The sequence below is a fragment of the Protopterus annectens genome, chromosome 1.part1 (assembly GCF_019279795.1).
Source record: "Protopterus annectens isolate FY-2018-M chromosome 1.part1, PAN1.0, whole genome shotgun sequence".
NCBI classification, from domain to species: domain Eukaryota; kingdom Metazoa; phylum Chordata; order Ceratodontiformes; family Protopteridae; genus Protopterus; species Protopterus annectens.
In genome coordinates, this window is record NC_056726.1 from 1446172212 (window position 1) to 1446195968 (window position 23757).

The 23757-nt window shown below is 38.6% G+C and overlaps 1 protein-coding gene across 3 annotated transcripts in view; it reads right to left on the bottom strand.

The window, feature by feature from the left end:
- LOC122810872 (urea transporter 2-like) overlaps positions 1-23757 on the bottom strand; it is a 1000121-nt gene that overhangs the window by 563728 nt on the left and 412636 nt on the right. For all 3 annotated transcript variants that reach the window (XM_044082418.1, XM_044082423.1, XM_044082429.1), the window contains one exon: positions 19438-19627. In XM_044082418.1, the coding sequence (XP_043938353.1) occupies positions 19438-19627 (190 nt within the window). The remainder of the gene's footprint in view (positions 1-19437; positions 19628-23757) is intronic.

Consider the following 23757-nt stretch of genomic DNA (forward strand, 5'->3'; position numbering starts at 1 on the left):
AACCAAAGAACCACACCTTACAGGATGGGGACATACACCCTAACCCTGGCCCTATCAACCCTTCACCTCTTACTCCTAAAACCAAACTTAACAATACTCTCCTAATAGGACATCTAAACATTCAAAGCATAAACAATAAAATACCTCACCTACATGCTCTCCTTGATATCCATTCCTTTGACATTATTTGCCTCTCCGAAACCTGGCTTAAGCCTGACACTAAAGACAAAGAAATTATACCCCAAGGCTATAATATTGTTAGACATGACCGTACTAAACGTAAAGGTGGCGGAGTAGCAATTCTTTACAACAATCAATTAAATATCTCCACCCTTACAATAGACCCAACCTCAGATAGCAAAGTAGAAGCCATCATAATCAAACTTCACTTGAACACCAAGAAATCCCTTAACATTATCTGTATATACCTACCCTCAGGTAATAACATACCCATTTTAGAAGCCTTTCTTAGCTGGGTATCTACAACTCTCCCCCAAGAAACAATAATTCTAGGTGACTTTAATATAGACTGGAACTGCATAAATACCAAGAATCCAACTTCCCATATAAACCTCCAAGGCTTTACCCAAACCATTACCTCAACCACAAGAATCAATAAGCCTAATAATAAAGAAAGTATTCTAGACTGGATATTGATAAATAATACCAAACACACCTACAAAGTAGGAACTCTGCCAGATGATATCAGTGACCATTCCTTGACTTATATAGAAAGAGAAAAGACGGACTTTACTAACCTCCCTAATACTAGAAAAATACGCTCCACAAAACAGTTTGATGTAGACTCATTTCAAATGGAACTTAGCAAATGTAACTGGAATCCCTTAAAAACTCTTCCTCTTGAAGATGCAGTATCTTACTTTAACACAAATTTCTTATCCATACTTAATAGGCATGCTCCTGAGCGTACCATTAAAATGAAATCCAATATAGCCCCATGGCTCTCAAGAGAAACAAAAAATCTAATTCACTCCAGAAATAAAATCTGGTCTAAATGGAGATGTTACAGAAATAATCCGGACCTGCTGCACTTTCACCAGCTTAGAAACCTTACTAAAAAGGCTATCATTGCAGACAAAAAAAACTATTACTGCAAACCTCAACAGACTCATCATAACAATCCAAAGGCCTTCTGGTCCTCAGTAAATAAACTCCTGTCCCCAGGTACAGCTAAAACACCTAGCCCACTTAATGCGGACCCAGACACCCCTCTCTTAACTGCTAACACTTTCAACCTATTCTTTACTGAAACTATTCATTCCCTAACCAAGCAAATGAACATCAATAACTCAATCTCCTCACAAATCCAAGCTGTTTCATCCCCTAACTTTAAACTACAACCTATCTCTACCTCTTTCATCTATAAACTCATCCACAAACTCAAGCCTTGTACCCCCTCTGCTGATAACCTCCCTTCTCTTTTTCTCCAAAAGGCTGCAAAAGCAATCGCATATCCTATTTCCATTCTCATAAACAGAACAATCCAAGAGGGTACTATCTCTGACATCTGGAAAGTGTCCTACATTATCCCTTTACACAAAGGAGGCAACTCTATCGACTATTCTAACTATAGACCAATCGCACTCCTTTCTCCATTAGCAAAAATTATGGAAAAATGTATACACCAACAACTTCTAAATCATCTCTCAATACATAACTTAATAGCCAACTGTCAACATGGTTTTAGACCCCATCATAGTACTACCGCTGCTCTTCTTTCCTTCACAGACACCATAAATAGGAACCGCAACAATAACCTTCTCTCTTCTGCACTATTTATCGATCTTTCTAAAGCTTTCGACATGGTTAACCACTCTATATTAATCAATATACTCACATCCCTTTCCTTTGACAACCTTGCCATTAAATGGTTTACATCTTATCTTAGCAATAGACAACAAGCAGTTCTTTGGGAAACCAAACTTCCTCTCTTTTACCTGTAACTATTGGTGTCCCTCAGGGCTCTATTCTCGGACCTCTTCTTTTCACACTTTTCATTAATGACCTACATCTAGCAATTCCTCAAGCAACCGTCATACAATATGCTGATGACTCCACCCTAATTTGCTCAGCGTCTTCTTCTACAACACTTCATTCACTTACTCAAAGCATCTTCAACACAGTTGAAACATGGTTTTCTAAACGCTACCTTCTTCTTAACGCCAAAAAACTAAACTTCTCCTTTTCACCCCTACCTCACGATCCCCACCCCTTGATTTCACCATCTCATCAAATAATGCTACTGTCATTTCCCCTGAACCAACAACAAAACATTTAGGAATAACAATTGATAATAATCTCTCTTTTGATCAACACATTAACATCACTATCAAATTAGTAAATAGAAAAATTGGATCCTTATATAGAATTAAACCCTACCTAACTGCTTCTGCCAGAGCTACAATTGCCCACTCCCATCTTATATCTACACTCCTTTATGCTTCTCCTATCTTTACCAACCTTAAGAAAGCCAACCTTAACAAACTTGCCACATCCTATTACAACATTGCCAGATTTGCTACTGGTAACCCTTATAGAACACATCACTGTGTGAACCTGAAACAACTAGGATGGATGGAATTTCAACACCTTTTGCTCATTCCCCAACTCAATATTGCCCACAAATTACTATACCAGCCCAATAACACTCCTATTCTTTCTCAACTTTTAATCCCTTATAATAATCTCAACTCTCTTAGATCTTCTAAGAAACTTATGGCCTGCCCTACAAAGTCCAATAACTCAGCCGGTGACTCCCTTTTCTCTAATACAATTGGAAGGAGCTGGAACTCACTACCCAGTGAAATCACTCTACTCGCATCTCTACCTCTCTTCAAACAAGAAATTAAGAATTACTTCAAAAGCCATTGGCTCTGTTCCTGTATAAAGCCTGACTAATCTTCCACCTATATCTGCCTATCCTCCTCCTCATTTTTCCGCCACTAACTCTTCTTTTCTTTTGTGTACAAGACCAACTTTCATTTTCTTTTCTTTTGATAACTCTTTCTTCCTTACTCTTATTTTACTCTTCCTCTCTTTGTCTCACATCTAGCAAGTCTTTTCTGCTTCTTTTGTTTTACTGTCATCTCTTAGATGGCTTGCTTTTTTACCCTCTTATAGTATTTTTGCCCTCTTTCTCTGATATTTTACCCTTTTGCTTACCTCTAACTCTCTCTGTACAACAACTTGTCACCCTATATCTTTCTTACTGCCATCTCATCCTTTAACCTGAATCTTAGTTACTCATACAAGTTATACTTTTGATATATCTTCTTTAATTAAGTTTTTATTTTGACATTATATTGCCATTTGTTATTATTGTAATTGCTTTTTCAATTATAAGGTTTGTTTTTTCTTTTTATGTGTATTTCTGTGTGGAGCTTTTCTCCCCGGGCCTCTACTGAAAATGGAAATATATCCAGCTAGACTAGCCCGGTCAACAAATGTAAAATAAATAATAAATAAAATAAATAAACTTATTTTTCTCTGGATGAGAAACCTTTTGTGATGAGATGTACCATGTAGAAGGACTTCCTATCTACAGTGGCGATGTGGTTGTCGAAGGAGAGATTGCTATCTACCTGTGTCCCTAGATCCCTTATAACACATTCTGAGTTAAGTGGGTCCTCTTCGATATGGTAGTCTGTGGGCATCGTGTTTTCCCGAAGGGAATGACGATGGATTTTTTGGCATTGAGCCTAAGGCCATGGTTTTGGCACCAGTCGTTGGTTTCCGTTAGGCCTTTTTGTAGGATTTCCACATCAGCTTGAGAATTAATAATAGCTCTCAGTTTGCAGTCATCTGCAAATTAGGTTAACCAGAGTTCCTTGGTGTTGGCTTGAACTTCAGAGAAGTAGATACCAAACAGCAGAGGACCCATAACTGATCCCTGTGGGACTCCACTTGTAACTGCCTGGTAGTCAGATTTGGAGTCAGCTACTTTCACCATGTGGGATCTGTCAGAGAGTCAGTTGGCAACCCATCTAGTGATGTATGGGTTAATGCCCAGATTAGTGAGCCTATCAATGATTTCAGAGTATGGGATGGTGTTGAAGGCTTTGGCTAGACTGCGGTAGGCTGTGTGGACAGCCTTGCCTTCATCCACCACTCTGGTGACAGCTTCGAAGAAGTCTATCAGATTGAGCAGACATAATCTGCCTTTCACAAACCCAAACTGCATGGTGTCCAGGGTTTGAAGGTTCCCTGTATCCTTATTTATAAGATCCGTAATACTATGTTCCATAGCCTTACAGATCAGGCTTGTCAAGCTGATGGGCTGATAGTTCCCATGGTCAGTATTCACACCCCCTTTGTGAAGTGGGATGACTGTAGCAGTCCACCATTCAGTGTGGACAAAGCCAAAACTGAGGCTGTAGTTGAACAGGGCACTCAGGTCTGATGCCAGTTTTTTTTGTAGATCATGTAGGACACAACCTGGTATATTATCTGGTCTCATGAAAGCTGTATTCGTAGCTTTGGTCAGTGCGGTTTCTACTTGTGCCATCATGACAATAGGGAGATGGTATTCCTTGCATATGTGGATGAGCCCTTTGGGGGGTGAGGGGGGAGTAAAGTTCGTACTAAACCTGTCTGCCAAGATATTGGCAATATCAGTTGGTTCAGTATAAGTGGTGCCATTGTGCTGTAGCTGAGAGCAAATCTGTGTATTATTATGCAGATTCCTGACATAACTAAAGAATGCCTTGTGGTTGTTCTTAGTATCTGTAGCAGTTTTGCTTTCGTAACTAGCTTTGGTAGATTTGAAGAGGGATCTCAGTTTCTTACTGAGTTTTAAAAGGGAATTTTTCCAGTCATTGGAATTTACCCTTTTCTGCAACAGTTCTTCCTTCTGTTGTAGAGTTGGCCCAAGAGTTAAAGGACTTAAACTAATACTAAAAACAGTGTTGACATTGAGGAACAAAGTTCAAGCTTTAAATCTATTTGCTCTTCCTGTCCTAACTTTTAGTTTTTGACTGACTGGCTGGCCCCAAAATGTGTTGGAGAGGTTAGACAGGAAAATAGGAAGGATGTTTCATGCTCATCAAATGATTTGTAAAGATCAGTGCATATTAAGACTATATATCCCCCATCCTGAAGAAAGTATGGGCTTCATAGAATCAATTACATGCATAGATCTGCAATTGTGGAATTACGTACATATCTGCTGACCACAGAAGACCCAAACATAGTGAAAGTTTTGAAACATGAGGAGAATAAGTCTAAGATAACTTCCCTGCTTAGTTTAGCAGAAGTATATGGGTGTCACGCGAGAATAGAAATCAAACCAGAAGTAGATAAAAATCAGGTAGCAACTGAATGTCCCAAAAAACAAAAGAAAGAATATATGATGAAGGATCAGATGAGAAGGAAAAAAATGTGGGAAATGCATAAATATAGTTGCAAGCATAGAAAACTCTTGGACCAAATTCATATTGATCAGGATCAAATGCAGGAATGGTTAAGGAGAGGTGAATTTAAACCAAAAGATGAATGGTTAATATTGGCGGCCCAAGATAATGGACTACATACACTTTGGCTTACAAAGTTAGTTGAACATGTGGGAGAAACAGACAAACGTAGATTTTGTAAAAAAGAATTAGAAACAGTTCCACATCTTGTTTTTGGTTGTGCTACACTATTGGCAGAAGGACTGTATACTGGAAGGCATAATAATGTGGCAAGGCTGTTGTAGTGGTGATTGTGCAAACATTATAATATTAAAGTAGTTGAAAAGCAATGGAAACATGAGCAACAAAGAATAAAAAATGATGGTTTATATCACATGGGATCACCCATTAACAACAGTTCAAAAAATAGATGTGAGAAAACCAGATATAGTAGTCCATGAAAAGAAGACCAAAGTAGCATTGATCATTGAAATTGTTACACCTAGTGACTACAGTGTCTGATGTACAGAGAGACACAAAGTCATAAAATACCAGGATTTGCAGGCAAAATGAGGGCAATGTGGAAAAAGGATACCCAGACAGCTCCAATAGTAGTAGGAGCAACAGGTTTTACAATAGTATTTAGATATGTTACTGATGCATGTAACTCCATACGAATTGCAGAAGGCATCATTACTGGGCACATTGCAGGTGCTGCAAAGAGCACTTATGGCTAACATCAAAGATTTAAACAATACTAATTTCATGAACTTTAATCATACTTTGACTTAGGAATGAGGTCCATTCCCGTCATGGTATTAGCAACCAAAAAGACTTGGAGAAATTAATTTGGAAGGACATTATACTCAATGATTGGCCTAAGGAGTGCAGAGTAGTTTGGGACTACTTCAGAAGATTAAAATACTAGAAGATCGACTTTCAAAATCCCAAGACGAGAAAGCCAACAACCTCAGAAAACTGACATCTGGAACACTGACTTCCAACCCCAGGTAAGTAACTGCTTGGCCAAAAAAATAAATAAAACTGAAGCAAATTAAACCCAACGATGGAGGGGGCTTTGCCCCCACACCCCCTAACTAAATATACCAACTCTGAGGATGCACTATTGCAGTGGTAAGGGGAAAAGTTCAACATGGTGGACAAGTGGTTACTTACCTGGATTTGGAAGCCGGTGGTCTGGGACATTGGTTTTCTGAGGTTGTCGGCTTCCTCATCTCGGGATTTTGAAAGTTGATTTTCTGGTATTTTGGTCTTCCAAATTCAATCCAAGTACTTTGGCATGATTATATCTCTGGATCTGGACATATCTTTATGAGCTGTGCCATGACAAAGGACTTCCTTACAACAGTGAATACTTGGTGATCAACAATTCATTGTTGACATATATTCCCAGATCCCTAAGTAAGGGATCAATTTTCATGGGTTTGTTGTCAATGTGATAGTTAAAAGGGGGGTCATGTTTATTAAAGGATACAATTATACACTTCTTGGCATTTAGTTTTAGTCCTTAGCTTGACACCAGTGACTTGTTCAGAACAGGCCGTCTTGGAGGATCATTATGTCCTCTGGTGAGTTTATCATGGTACCAAGTTTGCACTCCTTTGCATACATGGTTAGCCACAAACATGCATACATGGTTAGCCACAAACACTTAGCATTAGTTAGCTTTGACCTTAGAAAAGTAAATGCTGAAGAGAAGTGGTCCAAGGACTAAACCATGGGGTACACCACTAGTAGCAGGTATTTTGGGGGATGTACAGCTTCCCACCCTAACTTTCTGGATTCTATTTGTGAACCAACCTGCTATCCAATGAGTTACATAGGATTTGACATTTAACTGAGAAAGTTTATCTATAGTACCTGATTGTGAGACAGTGTCAAACACATTTGTGAAATCTCAATATGCAGTGTTCAACTGTTTTACCTTCATCCATTACTTCAGTATCTTTTTTTGATGAAGTCATCCGGCTTAAGTAGGTAGGACCTACCTTTGCCAATCTGAGCTGAGTTGGTTCAAGAGTCTCTATGTTGCCTATATTCTTATTTATTAATTTCATAATGATCCTTACAATAGCCTTACTTATGAGACTAGTCAGGTTTATGGGTTTATAATTACACCTCTCCACTTTGTGCAAGATAATAATTGTTGCTGTTAACCCTTCATCCGGCAATAAACCTGTTTTGACCCTGCTATTGAATAGGTCCAGTAGGGGTTCAGATAAGTCATGTTCCAGCTGACCAGCAGGCAGCCTAGTATTTTGTTTGGCACCACAGATGTAGTGTTCATAGTCTTAGACAGCACCTTGACAACATTTTCTTGAGAGGTTTAGGGGGTGGTAGATGTGGGTATAGGAGAGGGGAGGGCAATAAAGTTTAAGCTAAATTCTCCCCCAGTTATTTGGCTATATTGTCTGAGTATGTGATATCATTTACTATTAAATATGCACAGTACTGTACATTGTTTCTGAGATCTTTAACATAAATATATTAGGCTTTGTGGTCATCTTTTACCCGGGTGACTATTTGAACCTCATGTCTGGCTTTGATTTAATAAGGGTCCAGAGTTCCTTGTTTAGTTTAGCAGGGACGTTTGGCATCTTGAGAATTAAGATTAAGTTTTGCATGTAATTAGTCATTTTTTTCTTTTATTATAGAACCTGTTAATATTTGGGTTCTATCATAGGGGTTTATTTTGGAATTTGACATTGTATTTATTTCTTTGGGGGACAGCTGTATTTATGCAGCTAGTTTACATATGCATAAAATTTGGCACATTTGATACCTTGGTCTTATTATCTTTATTCTGGGGGTTGGGGGGCAGAGAGACAAAATGTCACTGCCTCTGTTTATAAGGGACATGGACAGTAAACCTGGAGTGACTTCATGGTTCCCTATCCATTTATCCAAATTCTTTTTGAAGAGATTGAGGGATGAGCTTCGTTTTATGAAGATGGGAAGTTTATTCCATAGAACAAGGTAGCCTTTGAGTAATGAATCTGTCTCCCCAGTAAGTCAACTGCCTTTCTCCTTATCTTACACTTCTCACATACTGTACTATTCACCTTACCAATCGACCTTAGCCCTTCTCTGCGTATTACTTACTTCTCCACTTTTAAAACATCCTCACAACTTCTCATTATTTTCTTCTCAAACATAACATACTCACTGCAACACTCAGTCACCTTATAATTCCCTCAATATGTCACCACTTTACCTTACTATCCCCCTCCTCCTCCTATCACTGTCAACATCCTATCATATGTCCCAACACAATTTCCCAACACCAACACCTACCGTCTCTCACAGTTACCACCCCACATTTCTCATCTCCCCATACCTATTCCCAATCTCACCCTCCAACCTCTTTACAATAAAAAACAACCCTAATATATATCTTTCCAACTTTATAACACATATAACTCCCTATACTCTTAACCTACTCTCCTCAGTATTTGGCTTCCTTGAATCACTACTCCTGGACAGGGACAGCCACCCTGATTCACTACTCATGGATGGGGACATCCACCCCAACTCAGGGCCTACATCATCCACCCCTCGCAAGCAATCATCCCCTACGCCTCCCTCACTCACTACCCCAGTCTCATTCTCCTCCACCTAAATCTCTAACTATTTTCTCTCTAAATATTCAAAATATTGTAAACAAAATCCCAGCATTGCATGCCTGGATCCATCCAAACTGTCCTAATTTCCTTACCCTGTCAGAAACCTAGTTAAAACCCCACATCTTCCCCCAGTATATAAAATCTATCACGCTGATAGAACAAACAAGATAGGTGGAGGCATAGCCATCCTTTATTCCGACCAACTTACTCTTTCTCCACTCCCTACTTCCTTACCCAGTTTTGCTCCTGCTGAAATCCTAGTTGTAAACTGCCATCTCAACCCTCGCACAAAATTGCCATTGTATCCATTTATATCCCCCAGGTGACAAGATCCCCATTCTAGAAAACGTTTTCTCCCTATGAAACTATTATACCTGGTATCATCAGCATTGATTGGACTTCAGTATCCCCCTCTTCTTCATCTCACAGCCTCAATCTATTTTGTTTCCACCAACTTATATCCTCCCCTACCAGGACCAACAAAAACTCTACTACTGGTTCCATACTAGATTGGATCCTTACTTCCGACTCCAGTCTGTATCATAGCCCTGGCATCCTTCCTAACACAGTCAATGACCATTCCCCTACCTATATTTATAGAATTTCTAAACACTCTTCCAAACACCATTACAGATAATGTCACAATCTAACTCAGTTTGACCCCATTAAGTTCAACTCTATACTGTCCAACATCAACTGGACCTTCCTTCATAACCTCCCCCTTAATGATACAGTAGCTACTTTCAACAAGACATTCCCTGATGTTTTGAACTCCATAGCTCCAACCAGAAAAATTAGGGTAAAATCAAACTGTGCCCTCTGCCTCACTAAGCAAACACACACTATTATGCATCAGAGGGATACTGCCTGGAAAACGTGGATCATATATAAAACCCCTCTCCTACCCTAACATTACAAAGAACTTAGAAACTTGTGTAAAAACTGGTCATTAAAGACAAAAACAAATTCTTTAACTCCAGCCAAAGTAGCCCACACAACAACCCTAAGACATTTTGGAATACAGTTAATAGAATCCTATATCCCAGCAAACCTCCAACCCCTTCCCTCTCAATACAGCCACAGAGAATGCAGCACTTTTAAACAAACACTTCACAGAATCAATTCAAAAACTAACACAACAAAGTCCCACTGCCTCTTCTCTATTACCTCTCAGTCCCTCTTCCCCCATTACTTTCTCTTTTTAACCTGTTCCCACTGCATTCATCAAAACACAACTGAATAAACTCAAAGCTTGTTCTCTCTCAGTTGATAAATTACTTACCCAATTCATTAAAATTCTGCCAATTCAATTGCTTATCCTGTGTCTATCCTTATAAATTGCTCTGTTACCAAAGCCCTTGTACTTGACATTTGGAAATCCTTTTTCACAAGCCCTCACCATAGAGGAGGTAACTCCACAGACCCATCCAACTATCGCCCCATTGCCATTCTCTCCCCACTTTCCAAGATTCTTGAGAAATGTGTCCACACCCAACTACTTAAACAGTTGCTGGATAACAATCTTCTAACTCCCACCCAACATGGATTCAGACCCCACCACAGCACATCTACTGCACTATTCTCTTTCACCCAAACTGTAGCAGAATCCCAGGGTAATAACCACCTAGTTTCCTGTCTGTTCCTTGATCTTTCAAAGGCCTTTGATACAGTCTCTCACCCCAAAATGATATCCAAACTTTCTGATCTCCACTGTTCTATGCCCTCTATAAACAGGTTTATCAAACAGACAACAATCTATATGCTGGCAATTGGTCACCTCCCCATTTCTACCCATTAACACCGGCGTTCCCTAAGTTTACATCTTGGGACCCGTCTTGTTCAATATCTTCACTAACACACTACATACCGCTACTAACCTCTCTACACTCCTACAATATGCTGACGATTCAACCCTTATCACCACCACCCACAGCATCCCAGAACTCCTTGTATGTACCCAAGACACCTTCACCTCCATTGAAACCTGGCTCACTGATAATCACCTAATATTAAATCCAAAAAACAAAGCTTCTACTTTTCTTTCCAAAAAAATTATACATCTTAAATCCTCCTTCTCTATTACCTAATTTAACAATACCACCATCACACCTGAACCCTATACTAAATTACTTGGTCTAACTATTGATGACGTACTAAAGTTTGACATACATATCAATCAATGAATAAAGAAAACCAACCAAAAACTTGGACTGCTGTACCATAATCATAAACTAGTCTCACCACCCCACCAAACCCTCCCTTGCTGTATATCTCCTCTTACCCTGTCTTCTGTATGCAGCTCCAGTACTCACTAACCTTCAGTCATCTCTCCTCTCCAAATTAGAACAAACTTACAACAAAATAGCTAGATTTGCCTCCAACCAACCATATAAATCACACCACTGCCTCGCTCTTAAGTCTTAACTTTGGCCCGAATTCCAAAAACTTTTTCTTCCACAATTACACATCACACACTCTATACTCCATAACCCTACTTCCTGTCCCTCCATCTCAAGCCTAGTATCACTCTGTAACCCCCATCACCAGCTTTGCACATCTGACAAAAATCTTCTCAACATCTGCAAACCCAAAAAAAATATTGGTAAATCCCTTTATAAATTCTCTGTTGCTCATACCTGGAATGCCCTTACCTTTAATATAAGAAGTATCCCACATAAAGCCCAATTCAAACTTGAACTTAAAAACTACATACTAAAGACCTGGTCCTGTCCTTGTCAAACTTCTACCTGACATCTTACCACTCTCGTCTTAATTCTACCTCCTGACTATAAGCATATATCATATTTTCTATTTGTCTCTCTAATACATCTATTACTGCAGACCTACACCTTGATTCTTCTAAATACTGCTGTACCTGGAGTTGTTGCTGAAACCTGTATATATTTCTGCATGTAAATGTTTTATTACTGGAACTATCACACCTAATTCAGTACCATCAGCTTACTATTGCCCACAAAGCCCTTCACTACCCTGAAAACATACCCATGCTCTCCACCCTTATAAAACCATATAACAACTTAAAAGCCCTACGCTCTTCCAATAAAATCATGATTAAAACATCTCTATCAAAGAATACAGCAGGAGAATCTATTTTTTCCAACTCAGTTGGCAAAAACTGGAACCAACTTCCTAAAGACCTTACTGATCAGACTTCCACTGCACTATTTAAGACCAAACTGAAACTCTTCCTTTCTAACCACTGGCTTTGCTCTTGCATAACTCCCAGTTAAACTACCTTCTATTTGACTTCCTATCCTTCTCCCATATCCCTCATTCTTACTCCCTTATCAAATTCGTCTCTAAATTATTATGTCCCTTTTAACCCATTATAGGACTACCTTATATAAGTAACTCTACTTCTCTCACTAAACTCTAACAACTGTTACTGCATTTTAATTTTTCTCTCCCTTTTTCTCATATACCTGTACTTTCACTACTTCCTTCTCTGTATCCACCTCCTTTATAAGTTCTTTCAAGTATTATTACTGTCTTCTACTTTGTTAGTTATATCGACTTTTTTTACTTAAATCATACATATATTTTGTATTTAATGTTTTGTTATCATGTTATGTAGATAGTGGAGCTTTTCTCCTCGGGCCTCCACTGAAAATGGACTTGTATCCAGCTGGACTAGCCCGGTTAACAAATGTAAAATAAATAAATAAAAATAAATAAATTACTGTTTATACTAATTATTATGCAACTTGTACACATCTCTGTAAAATTGTGATTCTTGTTTTCTATGTACAACAACTTGATATTTTACCATTGTAAATATATCTCTGTTTTTGATATTGTGAACTGCATCTGGAGCTTTTCTCCTTTGGTCTCCACTGAAAATGGGCCCCTGGCTCAGTTGGACTAACCCAGTTAACAAATGACAATAAATAAATAAATATGTTCTGTTAGAGTCGTAAATAAGGTTCAGGTCCATGGAACACATTACCTTTGTATAATATTTCTTGAAAATATGTACCATTATCATCAGGGCTGGATCTAAGAATTCCTTGTAGGCCAGGTGTAAGTTCCTTCTCAGTAAATGATATGAGAGGAGTAAATAGATAGGGCCATAGCTGGTCTGCATAAGACATGTGTCTTACACTTTGTATTTTCTTTACTGAGAAACCTCTGGGGTGCTCCAATTTGTGTAAGTGCCTAGTTAGGTACATGCAGAAAGGTGCATTGTACTTGATCATGGGCCCGATGATGGCTGAGTACAATGGCACTATGACTTCCTTTGATCTTGATGCCATGCCTTTACTTATATGTTGTGCCACACAGAAGGGTTTCCTCACTACTGTATCTACCCGGTGGTCAAAGTTTAGGTTACTATCTATCTGAGTGCATAAGTCCCTCACCACTGAGTCTACTTCTAGGGGTGTTCTATCACTATTATAATTTGCAGGAATATCTGATTTAATGAGGAGTATGATTATGCACTTTTTAGCATTTAGCCTCAGACCATGGTTTTGGCACCAGTCATTTGTCATTTTTAGGCCTGTTTGTAGGATGACAACATAATTTGGGGATTCAATGATTTCTCCCAGCTTACCATCATCAGTGCAATTGATGAGCCAGAGGCCCCCAACATTGGCCTTCACCTCAGAGAAGTATATACCAAACAACAGGGGTCCCAATAATGAGTCCTGTAGGACACCGCCAGCAACAGGTTTCCTATCAGATGTGGATTCACCTATCCAGACAATTCAGAGGCCAGTGGTCTCAAAATACGGATCTAGTCTCTCTTCTAGTTTGAATTTCATGTATATGCATTCAACAACTTCTATGTTTTGCTTTGTTTTTTTGCTGGGTAATATCTCTCAGAGTAATTCCTGTACACATCCACCATGGATACAACTGCCCTGCAGTTGGGAGGAACAACATTTAGGCCGGATGGTCAAAGGAAACTGGACAAAGAAAGAGGCCTTGCTGCACATCAGTAACCCTCCTAAAGTTGCAGGTTCTACAGGATCTCCTCTGTCAGGGTACCATTGCTATCCCATCTACAATTTGGCAGTATTTTAATACATCAACAAGCAGGGGGAGGAGCATCCACTCCTCACCCCCTGTCAACAGGTCATGCAGTTATGTGAATGGACCATGTTGACTCTTCACTTTCTGACATCAGTGCACATTCCCAGTTATGCCAACATTCTAAATGACAAGCTCAACTGAAGTCTACTGATGCCTCATGAGTGGTCCCTTGTTCAACCAGTGGCAGATACCCACTTTTACTGCTGTTGACAACATTGCTATAAAATCTTTGCATCCCTGACAGATGACAAATGAAGCTGCTACTTCTATTTAATTTCTTCATAGAGTTACCAGCACTTTTAGGTTCATGAGTGGCCTCACCTCTGGGTGTTCTTCATGCCTCTCCCCCATCTCCCTCTATCATTAAATTGTTTCCAGAAAGCCAAAGATTGCAGGGTTGAGATCATCCTTATAGCCCCATATTAGCCCAGATAAGCATGGTAACCTGAACTTCTAGAAAAATCTCTTCTACTCCGACTACATAAAGGTCTCTGATTTCATCTGGCAGGTAAACATTGCCCAGATCTTCAGTCTTTGTGATTAACTGCATGATTTCTTCAATTTCATTGATGGCCAGTGACCCTTACTTTTTTAGGGTGGTCAAAATTATCACATTTGCCCAGAAGCCTTCTGCTAGAAATGTCTTCTAGTCAAGGGCTCAACCCTTTTTCACCCCACTTCTGGGAGTTCTTCCAATTTTTGAGCAAGGCTCAAATTATTCAAGTTATTTTATAGTCAAGGTATACTCAGCAGGTATTTTGAGTTTTTCACCAAGATCTTCATTCTTCCTCCCTGGCATCCTGAAAAGTCTGTAAAGTCTTCCTGTTGAAACTACCTTTGAGAGAACCTATACCTACATGGGACATACACTTTATGCTGAAGAAGCTAAAACTTCCTCCCTTTGTACTAGCAGCAAAAGTTGATCTCAAATGCTTGACTTCAAGGATTGTTTTTCTTAGAAGAGTTTTAGAACTTCATGAAACTTTCATCCAAATCCTTTTTCATAAAGATTGCATATGCTTACACAGCAATCATTCTGTTTAAGCCTAAGATTGAAAGTACTCCATCAACAGAGATCTGAGCTTGACATCAAGGTAAGTTACTAAAGTTATGTACTAACAGCCATTCACTTCGGCATACCTTTCCCCATCCACCATTCTAGTAAACATTTTCCCATATGTAGGGATCTTGAGGAATCCCTCTTAGGTTGCATAAGTTCTTAATTATACAAGGAGGAAAGGAAAACTTGATCTGGAGGAGCTGTTGAGAATTATTGGCTCTACATGAATAATTTTTTCAGCCTGGGAAAGCCATAAAGGAGTTCCCTACTACCTATCCCTACCCTATTAGAAGACCGAAGACGCATTCTTTCGAATGCGTCTTGGTCGAAATCAAAAGCCTGAAATGGCAAAATATCGAAGCGGCTTTTAAGCAAATTTTTTCCCTGGGAAAGAATTTGGTTGGCTGCTTCGTTACTTTGCCATTTTTGGCACTGTAGTGCAGTCTCGGAGTTGACATATTTAAGTAGGGTGTGGTGTGGTGGCGCAGCCCCCCACTTAATGTAATGTTTAAAGTGTTTTATTTATTTATTTATTTTTTGTTGTTGGAACAGTGATTTTATTTCCCTAGGAAAAAAATCGCTGTTTTGACAGTTTGAAATTGTAAGTTTTCGCTTACATAGGGTCGATTAATCACCGTCCGCTTTTTTAAGCATTCGGTGATCTAATATAGACCCCATAAAGGTGTGGAGTGACTGTTGCCTACTGCATATCAGTCCTGCTGTTGATGTAAATAGATGTGAATCATGAAGATCTAATATTACAGTAAGTACATAATTAATGTTTACCTGTCAATAGACCTCAGACTGTCCAACCTTATTCTGTATAATAACAACCTTGTTTTCTATGAATCTACTCCTAACCACAAAGCAACATTACATACAATCTAACACATTCTCTATAACTCATATCCTCAGTTGCTTAACAAGCAACTGACAGTAAATACTAAAAGAGACAAAAGAACTTATCAGCTTTTACCCTTTCTTTATCTTACATTAAACACCTTATAGAATTTGTCCTTACTCTCATATATGTAGGAGTAACTCGGGATCTAAGTTTTAATGTCACTCCTTGTCACCAACTCTACCCTTTTTGGATGTCACAAAATGTCCCAGTTCCTTGCTCTGAAAGGAAGAAATACTTTTGGCAAAAACATCTTAACAGCCACAATTTGAATATGTATTACCTCTTCTTGCCTATGATTTCTCCAAAACCTCAAAGACCTCCAGATTCTTTCTCTAACAAAATCAATCATTTTATTGTCCTGTTATATAAAACTGAACAGTGTTGTAATACTCCTCAGTGAGCAAACTAGCTTCCTTTCAAAGGCTGTGCTTATCTGATATTACTTGGCCTTGTTCACAAATGTTGTAATATAACTGTACTCCTCCACTAAGCAACAATTGCTCTGAGGCCTAGTCCACATCAGCTTCACTCCCATGACAACAGGGCTCCTCTTCTTCCTATATTCAACAAGCCTGCACATTCCTTTTTACCTATCAACCATGATTTTTCAGTCCATAGATCTAATTTCTGAGATTTATTTCCAAGTCAAATCAGCAATTCCACATGCAACAAATTTAGAGAAAAACTATTAAGCCTCCTTAAAAAGATAGCCCCTTGCATATGCTTGAAACATCCACCTATAATGTGAAGTATCCGACCTATTAAAATCACACAGCTTTAGGCTGCATACCTTTGGCACAGTTTTCTCCGCAGTGAATGACCCACCCTTACTTATTAAGTTTGTTACCCCTTTGAAGATTTCCATATTTACATTTTCCTGTTATAATTCTCCCTTAAAATCCAGTTTCACCTCAAGACAGTAGCACCTATGAAAATTGTGAAGTGCAGTGTGTCCTTCCTCACTGAATTACAAATATGGAATTCCTGAACTCCTTTTCTGGGCATATACATATACTGTACATGTTTTAATGGTTTTGATGTTTAAAAATTCTGGCTCCAGACTCATGAAACTCTTTCCTGTTGTTCCTCTTTTGAAATGTAAACTGCTCGTGTTTTCATTTCTGTTTCAACTCACTGGCTATGACTGAAAAGGCTCCACTTCCTGTCAGCCTACCTCCTTAGTTAAACAAAAACAAACAAACAAACAATCAAATAAATAAATAAAATACTGTTAGTTTTCATCCATTCCCCCCTCCTCAAGACAAATGCACTTAGCAGCCACAGTAGTGATTTTGGATTTCAGTTCTTAAGAGTGCCTACACTTCCTGTCTCATTGCAAGGCAATTTTCTTTTCAGGGTGTTTGCTTACTCCCTGTTTGGATTGCTTCTCTCAACTTCTGCACTGTCGTTAATGTTTCCTTGTGATTTTGAAATGTATTTATTCATTTATGCTATTTTCTTCTCTGAGTAAGTGATGAGAGCTAATACCATACTATCTGGCTTTTAATTTTACTAATAACTATCCTGTTCCAGTTTAGGTGTAACAGTAAGACATTTTCTGTTTTGATTTTGAACTTCAGTGCTGTTGTCAAACTTTATATTTAGATAGTATTACCTAGTTTGGAATTAAATGTTTTTTTTCAGCTCTGTATTTAAGTAAACCACTCACTTGAGCCTGTGGTTGTCTGAGGAACCCTGAGATATGGATGGAAGTGCTTCCAAGTTTTGATAATAAAGTTTTTTTTTAGTTTTCAATTGTGCCACATCTATGCTTAGTTTTATTTTTATTCATCTGAGTGTAATGTTATACTTACCAGTTCTACCTCACAATTTCTAGGAGTTTAGGGTTTGTTTTTGTTCACTACATTAAAATTCATTAACACAACAAATAGTAACAGCCTACATACACAAATGGCAACCAACTGCCACCATATTAGCAATGGAACTGAATATGACACAGCAGCAGAATGGCCACAGTCATTTTACTAGCCTTGGTGTATACTTCCCCTGCCTGCCATCCAGCAAGCTTCCTCCTAACAATCTTAAGCCCAGTTTTTCCATTGGATTGGGCAATCCTTTACTGGAGGCAGGAGTTCACTGTATGTGTCATCATACTGGCAGTCATTGAAGTAATTTAGCTGTTGTCTACACCTTCTGATATAGGCTATGAGGGTATAACTCTACTCCTGGGTGTCTGCTGCGGGCAGTCACTGCTGGAGATACTACACCTTGTATGTTTATGTGTGTCTGTGTATGTTGGTATGTGTGGATGTGGGTGTGTGTATTTCCTTAAGTGTGGTAATAAGGGCTACTATCACCAGCTTGAAACACCCAACCTACATCCCAAAGTTTTGTGCATTTCTTCTGCCTGCATGCCTCTGCCTGCTGAATGTGGAATGGCAGACCAGGACCCTCTCCCCAGTATCTGTGAGCCAACATCAGTAACTGACTGCTGTCCCCCTCAACCCAGCTTCTCCAGCACTAGAGCTGTTACTGTTACTTGGGCCACCTGTGTCAAATCAGAGCCATATCTCTCTACAGCACAGAAGTGGGGACTCTTTGTTTTATGTGAACTATTAAGTGACATCTGTCTGAGGTAGTCTAGAGTACAGACAAAAAAACTATCATTTTTTGCTAATAAAGAAGATGTTTCCACTTGTACTGTAACTCCTATTTATTATTTTTATACAAATTTTCTTGTACTTGCACCATTTTGTTTCTAGTTTGTCTTTTTTGCATTTTTGTATTTGTGCAAGTTTTGGATACTAATCTGAGTATACTATTCGTGAGAGCACACCTTTTTTTTTCATTACATTAAATTCATTAGCACAGCAAACTTTATCAGCCTACAGATGCAAATGGTAACTAGTTTCCACCTTATAAGCAACTAGAACCGAATATGATGCAAGATTGGAGCAATTGTTAGTTCACTAGTCTACAAGCCTTTGTATGTACATGCAGGTAGAGGAACTTCATTGCTGATTTTAATATTATCATCCCTGGCATTCATTGCCACAGCATATGTGCTACTTCTCACTCAGTGGTTTCACTTTGGCACCTTTGGATTTTTAGACTAACCATTAAGTTGTTCAAGATCTGACTTCTGAACCAGAAAGAAACGTCTTTAATTTAATCGGTGTTGTTTGATGCAGTTTTATTCTTAATAGGCAGTCTAAAGGGTTCATACTGGAGTTTTGTTATTGTACAGTAAATTGCTGTTGCATGTCACTGGCATAAATGCGCATGAACAGATAAGACTGCAGAAAGGCCACAGAAAACTTATTCATTAAAAAAAAAAAAAAAAAAAAAAAAAAAAAAAAAAGTTGAATATTTCTATTCACAGTTTTGCAGTATTATAGGTGTTACCTGTCTTGGCTGAGGAGTAATGCTACAAGAGTCGATACCACTGTTCCCGTACATCCAGTGATTGTCCACCAACGATTCTGGACTAGTAGACCAGCGATGATAATTAGTCCACTGAATGGATTATTGACAAACATCACCTGAGCAGTACCTCGAAGGACCCAGTCAATAAATTGAAATATTACAGGTTTACCTGGAAAAGTTAAATGCAATTGACACTTTTGAAAGCATGGAAATAATACCATATTTGCTGTAGAGTTTATTTATTTATTTATTGGCATTTGTTTACAGGGAAAGTCCAACTGAGTCACAAGACCCCTTTTTCAGTGGAGGCCCAGGGAGAAAAGCTCCATTTAACAGATAAAATTAAAAAAAAAAATTAAACACATTACAAAAGAAACAGTTGAAAATTATGCATTTCAAAAATAAACAATATTGTAAGGCATAGAGAAATACTAAAAATATGTTACAAAGAGAACAATAAGAAAAAGCAAACTAAAACACTGTATAAAATTCTGGAGAGCATCCTTTTGACAATTCACAGTATAGTTACAATTGAACTAAATGCATGACTTTCATTAATTTGTAAGGGAGGAGAGAGATTAAGTTAGAAATACCTCACAAAGAGGATTACCGGCCTCAAACAGATGCCCTATGCAGACCGTCTCAAAAAACTCCAGCTTTACTCTGTCGCATATCGCCTACTCAGGGGCGATCTCTGCCTAACATACAAAGCTATGTCAAACCCAGAGCTGTTGGACATGCTCCACTTAAAGAGATCCCAATCCCTCCAAGCTACATGCTCTAGGGACCTAAACCTTGTCACCACAATAAACAGAATATGCTGGAGGGATAGTTTCCTGTCCCAGAGACTCCCTATACTCTGAAACAGGCTACCTATCTATGTCAAACAAAGCTCCTCATTAGCACTCTTCAAGAAAAATCTTGATGATTGGATGGGAAATAGGAAATTCACCCCGGGGATCATTTCTGTGGCTCTGCTTGACAGTGGCACAGGAAAATAATTTTCTTGGATGAAAAAAGCCAGGGTACCTTTGGCTAGGCTTATATAGGCCCTAGGGCCAATAGCTTAGTACCTACCTATGAACCTATGAACCTATTAGTATAAATGGGGGGTAGGTGATAGGAAAAGGTTATGTAAAGTGGTACAGAAGGTAGGATAGCCAAGTGGAGATGAGAAAGTGGTGATGGTAGAGAATCTGTACAGACAGGGGTGGAGAAAAGTAGACAAGATTAATGCTCAAATGGGGGTATAGCATGAGCAGAGCCATGAGTTTCTCTAAAAAAAATTAAAAAATTTAAACTCAGAGTATCTTGTATGAACTTCTTGATTATAAAAGCATATTTGAAACATTTATTAATTTATTTTGTTTTCCAGATTAGTTTTGAACCATGTGAAAGCAAATTGAGGTGCTATATAAAGCGAGTACCAAAGGATCAAAGCTAGATTGGTCAACAGATTTAATTAATATTTTATATAACACAGCACATGCACTCCTATGTCTATTCCTTAATGGCTTGCTGAACACCTTGAAAAGACGTCCTCTATTTCTCAGCAGACTGTGACAGCAAAGGCTTATTCTTATGAAAGATTGTTCTCAGCTGTAAGTATTACAGAATTTTAAGTTGGAATTAGGGAATTTAGTTATACACTCCTGGCATGAAGGGAAATCACTCACATTTATATCCATCAAATCTTTCCAAAAAAAAAAAAAAATCAGCCCAGTTGAATTAAGACCTGCTAAAACATGCCCGTACTTCTATCCGATAACAGAGCTGATCCCAAATGCTATCTATAAACCCAAGGTAAGGACAATCTTTCTCCCAAGCTATTTGTCTGGCCCATTTGGGTCCCCATACTCACTGTCTCAGCTAAGCATGGGTGTAAGGTCAACATATGTATAGCATAAATTTCAGGAATCAACCATATAGGGGATGGAAGATGCCTTTTCTACAGCAACAGTTTACATTCCATTGCCATATCATATGTGGAGAAGTCTGGAATTTGTAACCCACTAAGGGTTAAAAAAGGGAAAAATGTCTTCCTAACTTTTCATGGATGGTGGGATCTGTAAAAACTTTGTGATAATCCTTTGAACCTGTAGATGGCATGGACCAATGTACATGGTGGGCAACTGCCTACAAAGAAAAGACATATGGGATGATATATTATTTTGATAGCATTAATTTTAGCAAGAAAATGCAGGTGTAACCTCTTCCAATCTAGAACCAAATGCCAAAAATCCCTCAGTACAAGTTGAACATTCATTACAGACATATTGTCCGCTACATGAATAACCATATATTTTCACAGCAAGACCACCTGAATGCTTGTTTTAGTCTGTGTTGTTCTGCACTCACCTTTAAGTGGAAAAAGATAGGTTTACTTTTTGTACAGTTTCAAATGAGGCACTTCCACAAATCTTTGTAAAATGTGTTTTATAGGTTTTAAACTGTCTTGCAGTTTAGTTACATATATTTATCCACCATTAACAAACCAGGTTGATGAGAAAATTGAACAATGCATAAACTGAATGGCATATTGAGAGGACTTGTAACAAAAACGTGATTAGTGTATCAACAGCCAGCACAAAAGGCATCAAAGACAATGGGCATCCTTGCTATGGGCCTTTTTGCAATATTGGAATGGTGGATGCAACATGGTTGGCATTAATTTGTGCATCTGGCTATCTGTACAACAATTTACTTTTATCCATAAAGGAACTCAGGAAACCACAGGTGTGTAAAGCATCCCAAAAAATGTCTCATTTAAGGGAGTCGAGCATTTTATGTATATCAGTATAAAAGGCCCGCAGTGGTATATTTTGGAATCAAGCCCATTGTATTATATAGAGCCATAGTTTGACAAGGTCTGGGCCTCCTTGTTTGGCTTTCAGAAATCCTTGACTCTTGTGGGGAACAAGATAAGGAGGATGTAGCTCAAGTCATCTGGCCAAAATGTGTTTCTAGATCTTAGTTTCTAAAAGTAATAGAGACAAAGGGATGTAGTACCTGAAGAACTATGGACAGAAGTTTGTCTAAACAAAGAACTCCACTCCCTGCATGCTGTCCTCACCCTAGAGAATATAGATGTCTGTGTAGGTACTGAAACATGGCTAAAGCCATGGAAAGCATCCCGGCAGTGCAGGGCTATAATGTCTTCTTCACATTTAGGCCAGCTACTGCACAGAAAAAGACAAAAGTTGGAGGTGTCTTGGTTTACATAAAAAAAACACACCTCATGGCTAATCAGGCAGTATAAAGCACTTGAGCTCCTCCATATAAAACTCGGCATAAGTAAAATCCCATACTGTATCCTTGCAAGCTATAGGTTCTCTGTGAACCAGGAAATGCATACCATTTATTTAAAAGAACTTGAGTCACTCTCCATTCAAACAAACACCAGCCAAACACCATAATCATGGTTAACTTCAACTACTTCACTATAGAATGGTAATTACATCCTCAAACTTGCAGGCGCAAACAGTTGTTTGTGGTCGAATTTCACTCCACACACTACTTTACTCTTTTAGGTTAGCAGGATTGGGATTATTCATCTAGTGGCAGTAGGTGTTTACCTAGTCTATCTGAGCTGGGAAACACATAAAACGGTTCTAAGTATTTTTTGCACTTCTCTTGTATATTATTGTTGTACTTCAGCAGTTTCAAAAAAAGCTGTACTGTCTGCTGCTGCTTGAAGTAGTTAATTGTTCTGTATTACATTGTATCTGTTAGTTGTAGGTAGTTTGTGTGGTCTTGTTACATCTGGGTTCCAAACTAGCTATTCTACATTAAGAAGCTGTTTTTCTGCACCTTTGTTTCAGAAGTTTGCTGATCTAACCTGTCTGAGCTGGGGATTGCTGGTGAAACGCTTACTGTGTGCTTTCCTGACTGGTAGTTAGCTTAAAACTTGTTTCTCTTGGCTCATATTTAATCCTTGCATTTGTGCGATGCTGCTTTTCGATCAACAGTGGTTAGCAGTTTCCTGTATAGAAGCAAAAGCCTAGAAGCTCACTTTTTCCCTAAACAGTGAAACTTTTCCAAGATTATCTGCTGCTCTAGGAGCAACTCAGTTGCTCACTAACTAGTGTTGCCATATTGATCAACTTTAGTCTACACAAAATATCGGTCTCTGTTGTAGTCTTGGCACTACCAGCACAGTCCTGTCAAATTAACCCATTTCCTTCCCTAATAAAACATACAGTAAGAACCTGCTATCATGGACAGACAGTTTCCCATCATCTATCTGGCCACCCTGATAGACATGGACATCCTGTGTCTTATGTGTACTGACAACCACTT